The 22,342-nt window shown below is 39.1% G+C and overlaps 1 protein-coding gene across 1 annotated transcript in view; it reads left to right on the top strand.

Annotated features, from left to right (window-relative positions):
* ptprk (protein tyrosine phosphatase receptor type K) overlaps positions 1-22,342 on the top strand; it is a 141,462-nt gene that overhangs the window by 88,894 nt on the left and 30,226 nt on the right. Inside the window, exons 9-19 of the mRNA XM_037685914.1 lie at positions 377-489; positions 1,319-1,499; positions 9,953-10,135; positions 12,553-12,672; positions 12,877-12,986; positions 13,088-13,289; positions 13,368-13,473; positions 13,575-13,647; positions 16,616-16,738; positions 18,509-18,583; positions 18,845-18,881. Of these exons, the coding sequence (XP_037541842.1) occupies positions 377-489; positions 1,319-1,499; positions 9,953-10,135; positions 12,553-12,672; positions 12,877-12,986; positions 13,088-13,289; positions 13,368-13,473; positions 13,575-13,647; positions 16,616-16,738; positions 18,509-18,583; positions 18,845-18,881 (1,323 nt within the window). The remainder of the gene's footprint in view (positions 1-376; positions 490-1,318; positions 1,500-9,952; positions 10,136-12,552; positions 12,673-12,876; positions 12,987-13,087; positions 13,290-13,367; positions 13,474-13,574; positions 13,648-16,615; positions 16,739-18,508; positions 18,584-18,844; positions 18,882-22,342) is intronic.

Below are 22,342 nucleotides of genomic sequence, written 5' to 3'. Positions count from 1 at the left end.
TGACGTAGAAATGAAAAGGTATTCCATGGTTACGAAAAATAGCACCTAGTGGTAGCCGGTATAAAGTAAAGAGAAGAGTATCGAGAATGGACACCTGTGGTACCCCACCGAAGAGCTGCCAATGTTGAAATAAAATCCTTGATGTTGACTCAAAATGTTCTGTCAAAGAGGAAGGACCTAAACCATTTGAGCGCTGACCCTAACAATTGATGTTGTTTGCAAAGGTGTCTATCATAGGGAGGGGTTATGTCTGTTCTCTGCTGTTACAAGCACACAATTGGTTTTTGGCTTTCTTATGTTGTGTGTGATTAAATTTCAAAATGTTTTCTATCCTGTGATGCCTTTTTAAATTCTTAATTTGTATTTTTCTCCTCAGAGCCCCCACACCCAATTGCCCCACCCCAGCTGCTAGGTGTTGGACCCACATACCTGCTGATACAGCTCAACGCTAACTCTATATTTGGAGATGGGCCGATTATACTTAAAGAGGTAAGATAATCGAGCATGTGAAAGATAATAAACATTTCTAAGCATTCACTTGTCGATAACTATTTTACAGTATTCTAAATGTGGCCTTTATTTTAATTATTAAAAAAAGCAGAGTACCATTTTCTGTTTTAAATGAAAGCAAGGGGTCCAAGTGTCATCTCAAAGAGACCAGTTCAAGAATGTGCTTTTTTGTTTTTGTACATAAGTTGAGATGTTCAACACCACTCTGGTGTGTTTATGCAAAATATTAAGCCATAGAAGAAGGAAGTTAGCATTCTGGTTGGATGAGTGTACATTTTTAGAACAAACAAATGAGATTATATATCTTTGAGGTGAGATTAGGCCTGTCGCGATAAACAATAAATCAGTTAATCGCTTGATAAATGAAAATTATCTACCTCATTTTCATTTATTGGCTTTATAGTTTCTTTGTGTCTCACTCTTTCTACTGAAGGCACTGAATGACAAAAAGCTCAACTCCAGTGCTCTTTGCTCACCCCCTCCTTCTATTTCCTCTTTAAAATCCATTTTAACGATCCAAAATCATGTTTTCAAACAATATTATAGTTTATCGCAATAATTTCTGACAATTAATCGCCCAGCAAAATTTATTGTGACAGGCCTAGGTGAGATTTTGATAAATACTTGACTGTTTTAGCTGTGAAGGTTTAGTGTGTACAATTGTATTGTTAGTATCAGTCTCCAACCTTGAAAAAAAAGGATTCTATTGTAAAACTATACTTTACCTCTGTTAAGTATAATTTCTGATTAGAACTAAACACTCAAAAATATGTGCGTTAAAATTACCTTTTTGGATTTTTTCCTTCAGGTTGAATACCGGATGACGTCAGGGAGCTGGATAGAGACTCACGCTGTGAATTCTCCCAACTACAAGTTGTGGCACCTGGATCCTGACACCGAGTACGAGATCAGAGTGTTGCTGACAAGACCGGGAGAGGGTGGGACGGGCAATGCAGGACCACCGCTCATCACTCGGACCAAATGTGCAGGTGGGGTGTCAAAAACATGGCAAAACACAAGTGCATGGTGGAAAATTCTGGCAAGAAAAACAAAGATAACCTGACTTTATGCCGTTGTGCACACACGTTTTATTGCTTGTCACATCTTATTATGAATCCATCTCTCTGGTGGAGAAATATTTGTACAATGTGGGGGAGAGGAGAAGAATTAGAAAAGAAAAGAACAGAGTGCCTGAGTCAGTCTGTGGCTGCTCAGTCATCTGAAAGAAGTCATGATTAAAATACTGAAGGCTTTCTCCACCCTTTATCACTTCTTATCCTCTTTTTCTCTCGTTCCTGACCTGCTTTTCATCTCTTCTCACTCATATCTGCCACTCCTCCCGCTATACATCTCCCTGCTTCATTCCTAGTCACCAGCCTTCTCCCCCTTTCTCCCAGTCTCTCTCCCCTCATCTCTTTCGGTCCCTGTGGATCAATAGACGGAGGGCAGAAACACTGTCTGACATTTGTAGAAATAAACGACTGAAATATAAACACAGCTAGCCTGGGGGAGAGAGACGGCACGGGCGCAAAAAAGGTTGATATGAAAGAGAAAGAGACAGAAATAAAAGCAATGAGCTTGAATGAAAAACAGAGCGAGAGAGCAACGGAGAGATGATGAAAAACAATAAGGCTGGAAAAGAAAGAGGAGAGAGAATTGGAGCCGTGCAAGAGGCGAGAAAATGATGAAACTGAAAATAAAAATGAAAGAGATGAAAACTCATAACTATAGCGGCTGACTGATGTCTGCCAACCCCTGCGTGTGCGCGTTTGTGTGAGTGAATGATTTTTTTTTCTTGTGTGTGTGTTCATGTTTATTGACCGAGAGGAAGTCATAGACTTGTTCAGACGATTCATCTATTGAACAGTTTCCTGTTTGACAGGAAGAGGAAATTAATCTTGTTCTCTTCCTCCAAGGTGGAACTCATCTGTGTTAAAGACGTCAGCTGGTAATGAACACGATGTGCTGATAGAGTGAAACAAGAAAACAGAATTATGATTTGAATCAAGTCATTCTTTATTTGTTTTGTGTTCCTGACAGCTAATAAATTAATTAAAGTTTTCCATTTCGTTTAATTCACTTTATTTATAAAACAAAAGTAATCTCAGCGCACTATACAAAAGATAAAAACATTGTAATAAATCCAGTTCAGATCTAGATTCAAATCCAATTACAGTCAATTAATTCCCATTTGAATACAATATAATCACATGCAGCACAAAATAAAATGCCAGATAGTAAATGTTATTTATCTAAGGACGCCAGCAGATTGTGTTGAGTCTTCACTTTTGATGTAGTCTCTCATCCCCAGCAGCATGTTGGTGACAGTGGAGAGGAATGACTCCCTTTTAACAGGAAGAAACCTCGATCAGAACCAAGCTCAGGATGGGCGGCCATCTGCTTCGACCGGCTGGGTGTTGACAGGACAGGAAGGAGACACAGACGAACACAAAAATATCAAAAGAAAACTCCAGTTAATAGCAATAACCTGAAACTCAAGCCAACAGTAACTATACTTTACCATAAGGGAACGAGTTAAGCCCACTCCTACAAGTAGACAAGATGTCAGCCTCATGAACAGAAACTGAAAGTTGGTTCCACAAGAGAGGAGCCTGATAATTGAAAGCTCTGCCTCCCATTTTAGAAACCGTAGGAACCACAAGTAAACCTGCAGTCTAGGAGCCAAGTCCTATGTCAGGAAAATGTGCAACAAAAGGATCTTTAATATAAGATGCAGTTGGGTTCAGAGCTTTGAATTTTACAAGTAGCTAATAAGATGTTTCTGGCATTAGCGTGCCTCTTTAAACATTTTTCAATTATTTAAAAATGACTAAGCATTAAATAAATAAGACATGGTGTGGTTTTATGGGAGTTAAGGTGGCAAACCAGATCTTGACTCGGTGTTGTAACGTCCCAGACTCTTGACAGGAAACTAAAGCTGTCAGAGGATTTTTATCATTTACTTCTAAATATTTTGAGCCCTTAAGCGAAGCTAATCAGCTGCTGACCGCCATTTTTTATTTGCCACATGGTCTGCATTTATTGCATATGTCATTTCCCTCACAGCAAGCAAGCAAAAGTATTTGCTAAAATGTATACCTTAAAAAAAATACCTGGACCTCAATTATACATAGTCAGACACAAAATCTTTTCTCTGGCACCCATTTGAAACCATTCTCTGCTTTGACATGAATCAGAGTACACACAATTCAAAAGATGTCCTCATGAACTGGGCCTAATTTTTTGCTTTTTAAATGAGCATTCAATGTTCGGTTATCATTTTTATAATAAGAGTACCGGTATATGGTTGTTAGTGCCAGGCAGTCGAGAAGAGGTTGGATAGAATGTGCACCAGTGTGCTTCAGAGGGAAGTAAATTTGACAGTCATCGACGTAGAAATGAAAAAGTATGCCGTGTTTACAAAAAATAGCACCTATTGGCAGCAGGTATAAAGAAAAGAGAAAAGGACCGAGAATGGACCCCTGCGGTACCCCCACCACCGAAGAGCTGACTATGTTGAAATAAAATCCTTGATGTTGTCACTACTTTTATTGACTTTTCATTTTATATGCCTTTATGATTGTTTATTGTTGTCTTTACCTCATCTGTGTTCTTTGTTTTAAACAGGTCTCTCTTGTAAATGAGTCCTCGTGACTCAATGAGACTAACCTGTATAAAGGTTGAATGAATTGCTGCGCTTTTCTGATTCTGCCTTATGAAGTCATATCTTCGGTCTCTGCTCCCACACACACGTAAATACACACCCCTGTTCAGTATTTTATAAAGTGTGTGTTGTTTGTGATGAGAGCGAACGCCACGCAGACACGGGGCAGAAATGTTATTTAAATGGTAATGATCCTTCTGCTGTTTCTGTTCGGTTAGGTTTGTCTAATCCCACCACCTGTAGTTTACTGAATATTTGGATGATTATAATATATGAAGTCAGAGAAGCAGACGAAACGTAAAAGCCCTAACTATAAAAACACTGTTTAATTAAAAAAAACTATAAAGTTAATAAAAATCCTGGGGCAACATTACACTCTGCTGAGCAGCTGATGCAATAAGTAAAAATATTTGATCTTTTTCTCTCTTTTTTTTGCCTTTTCAGTTTTCTTTTCTGTCTCTGCTCCGTCGTTTTCTCCACCCTGACTCCTCTCGATTTTTCTTCTTGGTGATGTATTGCTCTTGTCTGAAGGGTGAAAAATAATCAACTTGAAGTGAAGAGTAGTGAGTGTGTGTGCGTGCCGTGTGTGTTTTTGTGCCACTGGAGAAAATGATGAAGTAGCTTTTAATCCAAATCCCGAATTTTCTGCTGAAACCTCTTGGTCATGGCAGGTTACACACTCACACGCATTTGCACACTAAAACCACAGTAGCACAAGTTCAGACACACAAAGAAGAATAACACCAACACAAATGTGAAGGCGCAGTTCAAGAGAGTCGCACCATTTCATATATATTGTGCAAACTCCACATCATTCAGTATAAAAGAACTAATAGATGTTTTTTTAGACACAGAAGCACAGATGTTATTAGAAACTCGCATAATACTGTATATAATAAGCATATTTCACACAACAATTTACCATATTTTCCTCCATACACATCACACCTCCCTATAAGCCGCATTAGTCATATTATGTCTAATAAAGTGGAAAAATCCATAAATATGTCGCTTCGCCGTGTACGTCACATCTATTCTGCGTCATCGCTGATGCATCGCGCTTTTTACATGTCACCACTGACAACCCGGAAATGTGGGCCGGTGTTGTGCCGAAAGTCGATTGGCTGCCAAATGGCGGTCGCAGGAGCGTACACAGAAGGACTTTAACAAGATTAACACTTAAAAACAATTATTTGTTTGCTCAAAATTATAGCAAAGGTGTGTCTCAGTTTAACTTTTCCTTAATAGATGCACTTTAACGGTCAAATCAGCTGCATTTTCAAAAGCAGATACGCAGAAACAGGAGTGCGCAGAGGGCGACTTAAAGTTTAGCGATTCTTGGCATGTTTAGTCAAACTAAACTAAACTGGCATATTTTTTTAAGCAAAATTTTCAACCAGTGCACTGTTAATTAAGTTCATTTCAGTTTATTTCTATAGCGCCAAGTCTCAACAGAAGTTGTCTCAGGGCACTGAACAAAATCAATCATACATTTAAAAAAAAGCCAATTAATAAAAGTTATCTATCTAAAGCCAGCAGACTGTGTTGAATCATTGCAAAAAGACTAAAAACGCATGTTAATAGAAATAATTAGAAATACAAAACAAAATGGGTAGAGTTGAGTGAGTAGACGGCAGCAGAGTGAGGAAATATGGTCAATTTGTCCTCCAGCAGTCTAAGCCTATTGTATATAAACATAACTAAGGGATATCTCAGGAAACCCAAGCCAACCCTAACTATAGGATTTATCAAAAAGGAAAGACTTAAGCCCAGTCTTAAAACTGGACAAGCCTCTCAGACAGAAACTGGATGTTGATTCCACCAAAGAGGAGCCTGATAACGGAAAGATCTTCCTCCCAGTCTGCTTTTGGAAACTCTAGGAACCACAAGTAAATCTGCAGTCTGAGAGCGAAGTGCTCTGTTAGGAAAATATGGAACAACAAGATCTCAAATATAAGATGGACGTAGGTTGTTGAGGGTTTTGTAGGTTAGAAGTAAGATTTTGAATTCTATTCTGAACTTGACATTATTAGCTGGCACTACCTTACGACTTAATCTTCAGTTTGATGAGACGGGTCACATTTAGATGAAAAATAATGAGCAAACTCGCACCATAAATAATCCCAGTGGTTCCACTTGACTCAAAGTCTTGTTTTAAATGTATATATCCTTGAGCTGATTCACTGTTTTTTTTAATGGGTCATCTTACCTGTGATCAAGGCTAGTTAATGTACTTTTTAGTTAACCTTTGCATAGCCAGTGTAGTATTGTATCAAATGTAGCTTTCAAGAACTTGAGGCAGAATTCAGTGCGAACTTTCACCTCTTCTGTATTTACTCTGGCCGTGACAAAGACAGAAGCATGCAGAGAGGAAATGGAGGTTGCAAATAATTAAATGTAGCGAGTTTCATTTGTCTTCCTCATGACAGTGGGAGGATTACCAGGAACTAATTGGACAGATTAACTTGGATTTAGCTTCATCTCCTCTCAACCTTTTTTGCTTCTCTTTTATTTGCTCCCTCTTTCTGCCTCTTCTCGTTTTCTTTTATCTTCTCTGTTTTCTCTTTATGGTTTTACCATAAAGCTGTTTATTTGTTCCCTCTGTTAATGCTTCATGTAGAGGAACACTGCAGGGTTTCCTATAGCGTAATTCATTTCTGTTCAGTTTAATTTTTTTTTAATTCCTTTTGTTTTCCCTATTTTAAATCCAACCTCTGGATTCTGCTGATATGCAGCTTTCTGTCCTTGTGTTATTGTTAGTGTTTATTGGTATTGTTGTTGTTTTCAAAGCTCCATCTGTGAAGAACAAAGCCTTTTAGTTTCAATATGAATCCAGCCATTTGTCAGTCTACCGGAGGGGGGGACAGGGACAAGGCATGCTCTGTGGTTTGCCTTTGGACTCCGTCCCGTTTTGCTCTGGCCACGTTCCAAACTAGTTATCGTTTCTCCTCATTCCACCTCTCTGGTGCTCTTCTCCCTCGCTCTCATCTTTTTCTCTGCTCGTTTCATCTGTCCCTTGTTCCAGCCACGTTCATTTTTTTCCACACGTTGCTCAGTTTTTACACTTCTCTGTTTGATTGCATTGCATCTAACTCGCCTTTCTTTCTTATTTCTTGTTTGTTCTTTTTCTTTTGTTCTTTTTTTGTTCTTTCTTTTTTATTTTATTTTTTTGTTCTGTCTTTCTCTTTTGTTTACTTTTTTGTTCTTTCTTTCTTTCTTTCTGTTTTCGTTCTTTTTATGTTCTTTCTTTTTCTTCTTTCTTTTGTTCTTTCTTTTTTGTCCTTAATTTCTTTCTTTCTTTTTCCTTCTTTCTTTCGTTCTTGTTCTTCCTTCCTCCCTCCCTCATTAACCATCTACAGCACGGCTATTCAACTGGTGGCCCGGGGGCCAAATCAGGCCCACGGGTGAGCGCAGTTCGGCCCACAAATGGCTTCATTTTAAATGAAACTAGATTTTAAACTGTGAAACAAACTTACTTAATGACATTATATGCTGGATGTCTGGCCCCTTTGCTCTTGACTTCCAGTAACTGTGGTCCACTGAGCATTTTAGTTGAATATCCCTGATCTAAAGTAAACAATGATAAGCAGCATTGTGAAATAGCGTGTTGTGTGTGTGTGTTCTGGAAACAGTAAATGTGACTGTTAAAGGGTATGGTTGCGCAAGTCGTGATTATAGTTATGGTTAGGAGTATGTTTCCAGATAATGAGTGTAATGTAATTTACAATAGATGAAAACATGGCTGTGTATGTGTGTGTGTGTGTGTGTGTGTGTGTGTGTTTGACAGGCAGCTGGTCATATATTCTGTTTTAATTCCTTGTTGAAGACCATTTCACTGTGGAGCAGCATCAAGAGACCCCCGAATCAATACTATTTATTACACCGCTCGATGCTTGTGTTTGTGCGTGTTCGTGTGTGCGTGTCTTCTAACAGTGGGGTTTATGGCGAGGATCACAGGTATTGATTTGGACAGAGACGGATAGACGGAGAGAAAGGGACCAAGACAAATGAGCGAGAGGCAGAAATGAAGAGACGGCAGAGAAAGCGGTGCTTCTCCCTCTTGCTCCATTTAAATGTCAACCATCCAATAACGGGTTGAAGCCAAAATGAAATGCTCTGACCCCTCAGCCATTAACACATGAATGTACACTCTCAATAGAGGAATTATGTTTGATTAGCAGACAATTACCTGAGCAACCTTCCTTTTTTGTCATTTTTAGTTAAACATTTTATAATTTGGCAAAATTTCACATTATGCTTCAAGTGTGTGTGGTAGGTGATGTAGGAGGGTTGTGCATGCCCGTCATACTAAGTTCTTACTATTAGATGTTTTAGTAGAATGTGCACACACACGCGCACACACACACACACATCAGCATGCTCTGCCAAGATTTAATCTTTATTTTGTCGCAACCTTAAGCTCAGGTGTGTGTGTTTGAGTAATAACAGAGTGTGGGAGCATGTGCAGCCTGTTTCTGTGCCGCTGTGTGTGTGTGTGTCTGTGTGTGTGTGTGTGTGAGAGAGTGACAGGCAGATAATGGGTTGTCAGTAGAAGCAACCAGTTTGTGTCCTTGTGTTGTCTCCTCTGAGAAAGGAAGGCCTGGGGAAAACCACGAGCCAAGACAAAGAGTGCTTTGGAGACAGATTTATTTATTTATAGCAAACTGCTTTTTATTTAAAAAATCCTTACTTGGAGGAAGCAGGTGAGTTATTTACAGACTGCGTTTAAAAAAAGGATCACGGGTAAAATTTTGTATTTAAAAAACCGAATTTATAACGGAAAATAATGAACGTGCATCCTCGAGACTAGTTATGGAATACCGTATTTTTCGGACTATAAGGCGCGTTAAGCAAAACAAGTTCATTTTGACAGATTTTTGAGCGCCGTGTACCACATAAAATCGGTCGTCAGTAAGCACAACCAGAATTAATATATAAGGTGCACTGGATTATAAGGCTCACTGTTGATTTTTGAGAAAATTTAAGGATTTTAAGTGTGCCGTATAGTCCAAAACATACGGTGATATCTCTTCTGCTGGTAGAGAGGTAGTTCCCAGACTTCACCTAATAACTCGTTTGCAGTGATTGGTAAGTCCAACAGATAATAGCTCTAGTCTGTACTCCCTCTCTCTCTCTCTCTTTCTGTCTCACCCATGTAAGTTGATTCCTTTTGTTAAATGTCAAAAGAAGCAAAGGTGTTCATGTAAATTACCTGCAAGCCATGAAGTGAGCTCATGTGAGCAGGAAGATAAGTGATAACGAATAGTGGAGTTTTGTGTTTGTAATCTTCGCTGTGTGTGTGTGTGTGTGTGTGGGTGTGTGTGTGTGTGTGCTTGGACTGGGAGGTTATTGATCCAGGTAAATGAGCCAGTTAAGGTAATTAAAGCCCGGGGCTGTGAGAGAGGAAAGTAGATTATATTGACAATAACCATCTGAATACTCATAAAAGATGGAAACCAGAGATGCGCCTCGGAGAAGTTACAGATTTTGAAAAATGGTTGAATGGCAGCTTAGAGAAATGAGTGTTTGGTAAAACTCATCGGTTTCATCTTGGGGAAAACGTTGGCTCAGCGCTCCGGATTGTTTTTGGCAACACAAGATACATTCGCTTCATATTCACCGAGCGCTGAAACTAAACTTCAAACACTTTAAAGATACCCCTGAAGTTCACTAAAGCTTTAATTTTGCACAGCAATGATAAAACGCTACAGTCCAACTTGATGATGGCGCCATTATAGTTTATTCTCACCTTTTTGTTTTGTCCTCTTCTCTCCGTAGAACCTATGCGTACGCCGAAGAGGCTGAAGATTGCCGAGACCAGGTCGCGTCTGATCGCGGTGGACTGGGAGTCCCTGGGTTACAACATCACTCGCTGTCACACTTTTAATGTGACCATCTGCTACCATTACATGTCTGCCAACAACCGCAGCAAAGCTGACTGCCTGGATATGGATCCGAAAGGTACTTTTTAAACTCTGCTCTCACTCAGGCCGTGCTGCTGTGTGTAATTATGGGCTTCATTGATTATAAGATTTGAAAATGAGCACGAAAATAACGTTTTCAATGAAGCTGCTCATCTTTTTGAGGATCTAGCGATGAGAACGTTTGTTTTTATGTGTGTGGATTATTAGCATCATCAATCAGTTGGTTTAAACACAAACCTAGACTTTTAAGTATTAACTGACATTTTTATGTATTTTTGACATTATGTAAGTAAAAATATATATATCTTGTTTATTTAAACCTTTATTTATACAGGTAGTCATTGAGTCACGAGGACTCATTTACAAGAGAGACCTGTTTTAGACAGACAACAAATAGAGTGCAGATAACAGTACACAACAATAAAAATTAGTGTTAGAAAACAATCAAATCAAAGTGCCACAAGGTGAAATACTAAAAACAAGAACATATTTGCTTTAATTTTTCTAATGACCTTATCAAATGTTTAAAATCCCTGAAAAAACTCGAAGTGGAGAGCTTCAGATCTTGTTGAAAGATGTTACAGGAGCAGAGTAAGAAAAGGCCTTTTTGCTGAGTTTGGTCTACTATGAGGGGACGCTGCAGGTAATGAATCCCTGAGAGCGCACGCTGTAACTGCACTGATGACATGCCATGTGAGAGGAGATATAAGAAGGCAGCAGACCAAGGAGGATTTAAAGATGAAGATGTACCAGTGTGAGAGCCTACAAGTAGATGATGATGACCAACTGACCAATGAATTAGGGTTTCATTCAGGCTCAAAACATCCGACCCGGCCCAACGGAAACAGACAGTTATTACAGCTTATATAGTTTTTAACGGTCGGCAGAAGGGCGTGGCTGAATAAAAGGGGCAATAGATTGGAGCTAAGGGAGTGTTTGTCCTTTCATGGCCGTCAAAGCGCATTAAATCCCTGCATTCTGCATTATTCAGACACGAACCCTGCTCTGTTTGCAAGGATATTTTGGGATCTCGCCTGTTTGGGTCATCGGCCGCGCGTGTCCACTGAGTGCAGCGGTTGAATGAACGTCCATTTGGGCTTCGGATGGATCGCTGGCAGTAATCCATCTGAAGCTTAACTGAACTTTTTTGTAACTTCTTTCAACCAGCTGTCAGCACCCAGTCAAATGGTTGCGTGTGGCTGAATGTATGGCAAGCCATGTTGTCGTATAATTGACTCATCAGCCGTGTGCCACTGACACAATCAAAAGCCCGACACTGACCTGGCCCGCCCATCCAGCACATTATTATGGCCGGACTTTGGGCCCAGGTTAGAAATGGCAGCTCTACAATGAGTACAGGGTGCAGTGGTGGGTATGGTTAGTTACAGCCAGTTGTGAATCTTGGTGCCCCATGGTAGACGGCAACATCTGCAAGGAGCTGGCACGGGCATTCATGTAAATAATGTCACCTTGATCAATGGTCAGTAAGAAAGTTGCAACTACAAGGTGTTTCCTAGCGTTCAGAATTAAGGTCAAGGTTTCTTTATTGCCATTCGCATCTTACGTGGTACATGTGGTGGAATGAATTTGTGTACACAGGTTCCCAGTTACATCCAACAGAAAGTATAAATTGTCAAAGAAAAACAGTACAAAGGATCTAAGATATGAACTAAGAAATACGCTCAACACTAATAGTACAAAAACAATACACCAAACAGTAGCAGCACGAACATGAGTCTGTGTGAGCAGATGAGTACGAATGAACACGGCAACATGAAATAAGCAAGATCTGGTTCTGAAAAACAAGCCCAGTTTTAATTTCAGTTTCTTTATCAAGCTTTCAGCATGCAGCTTAAAAGAGAGATGTGCATCAATTAAAATTCCCAAGTAAGAATCCACAAACTCAAAGAGGTTCACCAAGCATGGATGAGATAGAAGGAATGACTACTGGCACCAAACTTTAGCACTTTGAAAAGAAAATGAGTGAAAATGTTTTTAGCCTGAACGCTTGTTGAGCTAATCATCAGTAAATCTAATCTGTGATTGACAGATACATAATTGCAATTGATTTTGATGACTACGTTGTCAAATAATTTAACCTTTAGGCACAAATTCCAGCAAGCCTTTAATCCCAGAAGGTTACAGCTGAATAATTAGCTGATATTTGGTTCATGTCACTGAAACGTTGAGCTTCACAATCCTCGTCCTAGTGACTGTTAGACCTGCTGCTCCTGCGTGATTTAGATCCGACACCCTTTATTCAAATTCCTGCTTAACTGCATGCATGATAATAAAGTCCTGAGCTGAACTACTTCTTATAGACTAAGCTAAAAATAACGGGTACAAAATGTTTTGCACGATTTTCAGATGCAACATGATATTTAAGTTTAACTTGAGAAAAAAAATTGTATTGGGCATTATAATAATTGTTTTTATTTCTTTCTCCAATCCAAGCTCCACGCCACCTGGTGGGAAACCTGCCCCCGTACACTAACGTCAGTCTAAAGATGATTCTAACCAACCCAGAAGGACGGAAAGAGAGCGACGAAACCATTATTCAAACTGATGAGGACGGTGAGATAATCAGAAACCTATTGCGTTTATTTACTTTGTAAAACATACGTTTATACTTATTTTGGCTCACTCTGCATTGGTTTTACTTTAAAAAAAAAAAAGCATTCAATTGTTTTGATTGGTATCGGCTTTCTCATTTACCGAACAGAATGTTGTTGCATTGATTAGCATCGGCTGATTTTGCCTGTCTGTCTGCGTTAACAGTTCCAGGTCCTGTTCCCAGTCAATCACTTAGAGCCACTCCATCTGAAGAGACAATAAGTTTATACTGGAAGGAGCCAGCTGAGCCCAATGGAGTCATCACACAGTACGAGGTACTATCAGCTGCGGTAGTGGTTATAGGATCCAAACAAACAGCACGCTCCCTCGGAAATATATTAAAAACTGGTTTCTGTTTTCCTCTCCATCCCCTCAGATCAGCTACTTTGGGCTGCGCTCGTTTGACCCTTCAGTGCCTCTGCAGCGGCCGGGACTCACCGTGTCTTTACCTTCAAACACCACCCATTACACATTTTCTCAACTGCACCCGGGTGTCACGTATCAGCTGACCATTCGAGCATCCACCTCCAAAGGGTTTGGGCCTGCAGCCACTCTCAATGTGACCACTAATATCTCAGGTAGAAGATCATTTTCGTTGTGTTTCATACCAGCACATATTTAGATAGATGGATGACACTTACTGTTTGTTTCTTTAGCCCCGACAATCGACGAGTACGATGTGTTGGAGGCGTTTCTGAATGAAACTGCAACAACCATTACTGTCCTGCTCAAACCTGCTCAGGCCAAGGGGGCTCCTATAAGGTGTACATTTTATCAGAGACACATGGTCATCCATATGCATTTATTGTTACAGTATTAAAATTACAGTTTTTTTTTTTAATTTGTGTTTTTTCTGTTTCTAGTGCGTACCAGATTGTGGTGGAGGAAGTGAATCCTCAGCGGGCACGTCGCCAGGCTTCCTCTGATTGTTACGAGGTGGATATTTGTCAGTCCTACATACGTTTAACAAGACAAATAAACAAAAGTCTCAGTTATTTTAAAGCAAATGGGGGTTGGTTTGTGTGGGGATCGATTCTTTTTTCCGTCCTTCCCTTCTTCCTTCCTTTCCTCCCTCTTTCCTTCCCTCCCAACAGTTTTATACATAAATACTCATATTAACCTACATCCACATACTCGTATTACACCCAAATAATCATATTCTACTACATCCAAATTCTCACATTATACAGTGCCTTGCAAAAGTATTCGGCCCCCTTGAACTTTTCAACCTTTTGCCACATTTCAGGCTTCAAACATAAAGCTATAAAATTTTAATTTTTTGTGAAGAATCAACAAGTGGGACACAATCGTGAAGTGGAATGAAATTTTTTTGGATGTGACAAATTTTTTTAACAAATAAAAAACTGAAAAGTGGGGCGTGCAATATTATTTGGCCCCCTTGCGTTAATACTTTGTAGCGCCGCCTTTTGCTGCAGTTCCAGCTGCAAGTCTCTTGGGGTTTGTCTCTATCAGTTTTGACATGGAGAGACTGAAATTCTGCCCATTCTTCCTGCAAAACAGCTCGAGCTCAGTGAGGTTGGATGGAGAGTGTTTGTGAACAGCAGTCTTCAGCTCTTTCCACAGATTCTCGATTGGATTCAGGTCTGGACTTTGACTTGGCCATTCCAACACCTGGATACGTTTATTTGTGAACCATTCCATTGTAGATTTGGCTTTATGTTTTGGATCATTGTCTTGTTGGAAGATAAATCTCCGTCCCAGTCTCAGGTCTCTTGCAGACTCAAACAGGTTTTCTTCCAGAATGGTCCTGTATTTGGCCCCATCCATCTTCCCATCAATTCTGACCATCTTCCCTGTCCCTGCTGACAAAAAGCAGGCCCAAACCATGATGCTGCCACCACCATGTTTGACAGTGGGGATGGTGTGTTCAGGGTGATGAGCTGTGTTGCTTTTACGCCAAACATATCATTTTGAATTGTGGCCAAACAGTTTGATTTTGGTTTCATGTGACCAGAGCACCTTCTTCCACATGTTTGGTGTGTCTCCCAGGTGCTTGTGACAAACTTTAAACAACACTTTTTATGGATATCTTTGAGAAATGGCGTTCTTCTTGCCACTCTTCCATAAAAGCCAGATTTGTGCAGTGTACGACTGATTGTTGTCCTATGGACAGACTCTCCCACCTCAGCTGTAGATCTCTGCAGTTCATCCAGAGTGATCATGGGCCTCTTGGCTGCATCTCTGATCAGTCTTCTCCTTGTTCCAGATGAAAGTTTAGAGGGACGGCCGGGTCTTGGTAGATTTGCAGTGGTCTGATACTCCTTCCATTTCAATATGATTGCTTGCACAGTTCTCCTAGGGATGTTTAAAGCTTGGGAAATCTTTTTGTATCCAAATCTGGCTTTAAACTTCTCCACAACAGTATTTCGGACCTGCCTGGTGTGTTCCTTGGTCTTCATGATGCTCTCTGCGCTTTGAACAGAACCCTGAGACTATCACAGAGCAGGTGCATTTATACGGAGACTTGATTACACACAGGTGGATTCTATTTATCATCATCAGTCATTTGGGACAACATTGGATCATTCATAGATCCTCACTGAACTTGTGGAGTGAGTTTGCTGCACTGAAAGTAAAGGTCCGAATAATATTGCACGCCCCATTTTTCAATTTTTTATTTGTTAAAAAAGTTTGACACATCCAATAAATTTCATTCCACTTCACGATTGTGTCCCACTTCACAAAAAAATAGAATTGTATATCTTTGTTTGAAGCCTGAAATGTGTCAAAAGGTTGAAAAGTTCAAGGGGGCCTAATACTTTCGCAAGGCACTGTACTACATCCAAATACTCATTTTATACTACATCCAAATGCTTATACAACATCCAAATACTTGTGTTATATTACATCCAAATATTCATACCATACTACATCCAAGTACTCGTATTATACTACATCCAAATACTCATACTACATCCAAATACTCGTACTACATCCAAATACTCATTTTATACTACATCCAAATACTCATACTAGGGGTTTAACGAGTATATAATTTTTAAACTCGACATTAACATAATAAAACCCGAGTAGAACTCGAGTATTTGATGACGTCATGGATCTCAAGATACAAAAATAAATAAATAAAGAAAACCTAAAAAAAAAGGTAATTATTTACAAAAAAAAAGACCAACAAAACATTGGGAGCGTATATTATGCTCCTACCATTTAGCATACTGCAAATAAGTCACAGGAAAAACTAAACTATCAGTTATTATTATTAAACTGCAAACGTGAAGAAACGTGCAGCATGTCAAAAACGAAACTTAACCGAAACTGGTTCGGTGGATTAGACCCGGTGTTACACCATACTCTGTGACCGGCAACAGTGCAACACCGCCCCCTACGGTCATACGGGGGTCACATAATATGACGTCACTACGGATACTCGATGTTAAAATTTTAACCTCGATAGTTGTCCTAGCAATCAATGTGTAGATTACTCGAGTACTCTGTTAATGCCCTAACTCATACTACATCCAAATACTCGTATCATACTACATTCAAATACTCATACTACATCCAAATACTCATACAACATTTAAATACTCATACTACATTTAAATACTCATACTACACCCAAATACTCATACCACATTCAAATGATCATCCTACATCCAAATACTCATATTATACTACATCCAAATACTCATATTCTACTACAGTCAACTAATCATACTACATCCAAATACTCATATTTTACTACATTCAAATACTCATACTTCAGCCAAATACTCATACTACACCTAAATGCTCATTTTATACTACATCAAAGTACTCATATTATACTACAATATATACTATATACTGCACTTTACATCTATAAACTGAACTGTTGCAGGTTTTCCTACTAGATTTACTGACACATCTTTAATGTCCCCAGGTTCCAGTTTCCTACCACAGTGCATCTAGTGGTGGCTCTCCATATTACTATGCTGCCCAGCTGGCCCCCAGCAATCTACCCGAGCCTCTTCCTTTTACTGTGGGAGACAACAAGACATATCAGGCAAGTGATTTCATCTGAACTTTAGCAATGAAAATGTGTAGAAAAGGAAGCTTATGAAATAAAAACATATAAAGTCGCTGTAGGCTGTGTAATATGGCAAACAAATAGACAAGGGTGTGTAAAATTGGTTAGGTGTTTTATAAATGTTCACACAGAGAAACCAAGTTCACAGAGATATTAAATGCATTGATTTTGTTTCAGTGTTTCACAATATTACAAACGCTGAGAGCTAGTGGACCTAAGAGCCGACAGAAACCAGTTGATAACTGAGGAAGGAGGCGAGGCAGCTGAGAAAATGGTTCTCTCGGGCAGCTTGGGAGCAAATGCTGAGGTTAACTGAGAAGCTGAGAGAAGTGAAGTTGGGTAGCTAACAAGAGAACCGAAGTAAAGCAGAGTTCAAATTGTTGTGGGTAAAGCTGAGTTTTAGAAACTCTAATGCTGTGTTTGCTGGGTTCCTGTGACAGAAGAAGAATTGTTCTGAAAGTGATAAAAAAGACTATGGTCGGGATCGGCAACACGCAGCGGTAGGAGCTGAAAGGATGTTGGAAAAGAATTTTAGCAATCACCGGTCAAAAATTAAATTTAATTCAGTTTATTTATATTTCACCAAATCACAACAAAGTTGTCTCAGGACACTGTACAAAAACATTCACATACATACAGCATCTACTTAGTAAAGTTCTCTATCTAAGGAAGCCAGCAGACACGTTGAATCTTAACTTCGTCACGGTCTCCCATCTTGAGCAAGAACAATGGCAACAGTGGAAAGAAAAAACTCCCTTTTAACAGGAGGAAACCCCCAGCAGAACCAGGCTCAGGATGAGTATCTGTTTCGACCGGCTGGGTTTGAGAGGACAGGAAGGAGGAACAAACGAACACAGAATGGCAGGTCCAGATGTAGGTGCAGGGGTACCGACTATTGGACGAAAGACAAACACATGTCAAGGACAGAAATAATTACAAATACAAAACAGGTAGAAATATAAAACCGGTAAAATAAATAAAGACAGCAACAGAGTGAAAAAATGTTGTCAGTTTGTCCTACAGCAGTCTAAGCCAATAGCAGCTTTACTAAGGGATAGCTTAGGAAACCCAAGCCAACCCTAACTATAGGATTTATCAAAAAGGGAAGACTTAAGCCCAGTCTTAAAAGAAGACAAGGTGTCAGCCTTACGGACACTATCTGGAAGTTGTTTCCACAAGAGCTGAGGCTGATAACTGAAAGCATGACCTCCCATTCTGCTTTTGGAAACTCTAGGAACCACAAGTAAACCTGCAGTCTGAGCGCGAAGTGCTCTTAGGAAAATATGGAACAATAAGATCTGTAATATAATATGGAGCTAGGTTGTTGAGAGCTTTGTAGGTTAGAAGTAAGATTTTTGAGTTTCTATTCTGCATTCGACAGGGAGCCAAAAACTTGTTCATAAACGTAAGAATCGAACGTCTGAGCAGACCAGCTGAGTGACGGGGGCACGGCTCCCTTTAATGTTTATAGATCTTTGTTGTGTGACTAATTGCAACTGGTAAATCTAACGCAGAGAAAGAAATAAGAAAAGTTGTTGTCGTCCAGCATGAGGTCTGGCTTAAATTGGTCACAAGTTTGTATATTTAGTCTTAACCATTAACAAAAGAACATACGGTTTAGATTTAAAATGTAGAGGACTAAACCTTAGTTATCAGTTGGCATGAAAGTTATAAAATGAACATTAGTAGCTGACAGCTCCCAAGTTTTCCTGGTATAAAACTAAACTGATGTCTCTTCCTCTTTAGGGATTCTGGAATCCTCCGTTGGCTCCGAGGAAGAACTACAACATCTACCTTCAAGCTGTTAGCAGCACAGAGAGGGTAAATAAAAGCGTGTTTACATGAAGACTCCCACCACACAGGGAGCTTCTGCCTCTCATCTGTTTAATGCTTTGAGTTATTATACAGAGTTTCACACAAAGAAATCTTCCAATTATCTTTAAATTAGACCGTCTATGTTCGAGCAATGATTAGAAACGTGTAGCTTCAGTTTCATTGTGCAGAACAAATGTTTTAACTCTTTGCTGTGGACTGCTGCATGCAACTAATCCTACGTTTTTTTTTAAATTAATTTATTTATAGGAAACGAAGACGCAGTGTCTGAGGCTGGCAGCTAAACGTAAGAACACCTCGTCATTCTTCACTTTTAAACCTTTTCTGAATTTTAGTGAATTATACAGAAATTATTTAAAATATGGGTTAAAAGGTCATGGTAAATTTAATGTTGCTTATATTTTAGAGCGTTACAAAATTAATATTTATTATGTTTTAATGTTTGTCTCCTCACACATCACCTTTGTTTTGATGCTATAAACTTTGTATAGACATCGGGATGTTTTCAATGGAGATTATTGTCTCTGGTGGACATTTCATGCATGGCGGAGCAACAAAATACAGATGTGTGCTTGTGTGCACCTTTAACATGTATATGTGCGCACGCTCTAAACATCAGTTTTTTGCCAGTGGCCATATGTTGATAGATTATTAGACAGGTTTTATGATGTGGAGATAATCCATTGGCAGCCAAACGCACGCACACTGTTCTGTGAAAAGATATTTTTTAAATGAGGCCGATGGATTAGAGTTTAGCCGTGTGGAGTCAGAACAAGGATAAACAGAAAAACATTATCATATTTTCAATACAACTCACAGTCCTTCACTCTGATGTAGTGAGTGGTGCTGAACTTTAAAGGACTGAGGGAGCTTTCTGTTGATTACTTTGCCTGTAACGTAAAAAAAAAAAAAAAAACTAGTCAAACAGTTCAAATTAAGAAGACATGCTCATTTTATTATCTAATAATTTTGTTTATTGAAGGTACGCAATAGTTAATTTTTTAAATTATAGTTCATCTATAATGCAGGAAATAACTGCCTAAAAGTGAATAAAAACTGAGTAAACTAAATAAGTTATGCCCTCTTTGCAGAGAATTTCTTGTAGTATTGCAGAAAGCTACAACCAAAACTTAAATACAGTAGTCCCTCGCTACTTCGCGGTTCATTTTTCGTGGACTCTCTCTATCGCGGTTTTTCAAAATAAGATTGGACATGACGCACATTTTGCTGATTGATGGATGAGCCGCACAATCGGCATGGACATTTTTAAAATAAATTATTTTAAATTATTTAGCACCTCTCTGCAGCCCATACTGCAGGATAAGCTTCCTGCTGCAGCTGATCAGCTGTTCTCCGTGCAGAGGGGAGAAGTGGGCGTGGCCAAGAAGCTTGCAGGTGGCTGAGGGCAGCAGAGGCATGGAGCTGAAATCATGACATTCTGTGCTCTTTTAGAGCGTTTAGAGTTTAGAAATATTGTTTAGAATAGTGCAAGAGTATGGGAAGGGTTTAAAACACCTACATATATATATATATATATATATAAATATATACTAACATAAACTACTACTTACTACTTGTACTACTATCCCGACTTAGCGGTTTTTCACTTATCTCGGGACTTCAGGATATGGATCCCCCGCGATAAACGATGGACTACTGTATTGTCTCTTTTTTTTCTCATCTTTGTTCCATATTTAGGCGTTTCACTACATATTCGTTAATAAAAAAAATTATATGCTGTTAAAATTTTTCTCATATCTTGTCGCACAACTTTGAAGTAAATCATGCACATTTTACGCCAAACAAGCAGCTTGATCAGAAAATCTGCTGTGACTGTTGGTTTTATTAAAACAAACTTCGCCAAAAAAGAAAAAAATTCTTCAAGAAAACAAAAATAATAATGATGGAGTTTTGGTGAAACCCAGCCCTGTTTACAGATCTGTAGCTCAGGAAGGCTTCACTGTAAAGGAAACATTCAAAGTTTAAACGGGTCACAGAACGTTACATTTTGATTAGAAATAAGCTGTAAAACTGCAAGTGAAAGTTTTTTATAAACTTGCCAGATCTCCATAAAACACCGTACACATAAAAATCTTTAAGCGTGACTGTCAGTCTTCTGCCACTCACAGTTCAGGAGTTTTTAATTTTTGACTTAAGGTTTTCATACAGTAACTGTTTGAGGCTTACTTTGCAGTCTGTGTTTCTGTCTGCCTTATATTAACTTCTTAGTCAGGGAGCGACAGACACAGGTGTGCGGTTAGCTTGGTTAGCATAATGACAGCAGTGGCAATATTTCATTTGATTTTAGCTCTTACATTTAAATAGTTTAGACATCAAAATGTAGGATTTATTCTTGCTTCAATGAGTTGCTGGAAATTAAACTTGAAATGGAGTAACATAATATCGGATACAATCAGTAGCTATTCTACAACTACAACTTCTGGTTAATTTAAGCTGATGGCGTCATTGCAAACTCTAAGAGCTAATGTAATAAATCACGTTTTGCTGTTTCAAGGGTCGAGTCGTTAATGTTGCAGCAACTGAAGGATTCAGTAAAAAGGAACCTGTTTAACAAAACCCTCCAGTTGGTGGAGGTTAACTCAGGGTGATTAAGAAATTTCAGCTTGTAGACGTGCAGGATTTTGATCCTTGGATAGATCAAAGGTTTGGGGTAAGTCTCGCCTGTACCTCTGAGGCATCACATGTTCACAGTGAAGTCAGAAGAAATGGGAACTTTCCAGGCTCATCATATTTCAAGGATTACTTATAGCTGGAGTTACCAGAACAGGTGGCCACTTGGTATGAAAGCTGCTAAAAACAAGCTGAAACTTAGCCCGAGGAGGTCTGAGTGAAGCAGGGAGACTTTAGAGAGGATTAGAGATTTTTCTTTAATAGGAGTTAATAATAGAGAAGAACAAACTAATGGACGGGGAGGTCAGGACACCATTCCTTCCGCTCCCTCTCTTTCCCTCTTGGTGTGTGTGCACTGAACCGTGCATCCAGGGAGGAGGATTAAGTGGTGGTGGTCCTATTAGGTCATCTGGAGTATTGTGTATTGTCACTGCTGCCTCAGGGCTTGTGTGTGTTAGTGTGCAAGGGTTTGTGTACTGACCTGGATCATTTTTACAGACATTAAGAGCCTGACATTATGAGGTCAGGCTGTCAAATCTTTAGATGTAATTTTTGTTTTTGGTGTGGTAACAAGTTGTAGATTTTCGTCCACTTTCGTTACTTTCTGAGAGCTTCATTTCAATCTGTCTAGTGGCTCATGAGATATTTTGCTAACAGACATTTACTAATTGTACAAACACACAGATACAGACATGAGCGAAAACATAATCGCCCCTCTTATTTGGCAGCGAGCAGTAATAAAAAAAACTCACCCTAAAACTGATTTACTTGTTTAAAAACGGGACAAAAGCATTCCTAAATGTCCTGTTGTTTATAGAAAGGCTATAAATGATACGTTACGTGTTGTTAATGAATGCTTACATTTAGCACTTATTTTATCATACATAATATTCGGATTTTGCTAATTATTCTCTTTTAGTTAAGTAAAGCTGTCAAACAGCAGCCATATTCAGCTCTTGTTATTTTACAGTTGTCCCTCATTTATCGTGGTGGTTTCATACCATGCCCCTCCCCCGCAATAAGTGGAAAAACCACAAAGTAGGGATAGTAGGACAAATAGTAGTAGTTTATTCTAGTATTTATATATATATATATATATATATTTATATATATATC

This window comes from Nematolebias whitei, chromosome 12 (genome assembly GCF_014905685.2).
Source record: "Nematolebias whitei isolate Nwh7 chromosome 12, NemWhi1, whole genome shotgun sequence".
Classification (NCBI taxonomy): Eukaryota; Metazoa; Chordata; class Actinopteri; order Cyprinodontiformes; family Rivulidae; genus Nematolebias; species Nematolebias whitei.
This window is presented reverse-complemented; position numbering and strand designations above follow the sequence as displayed.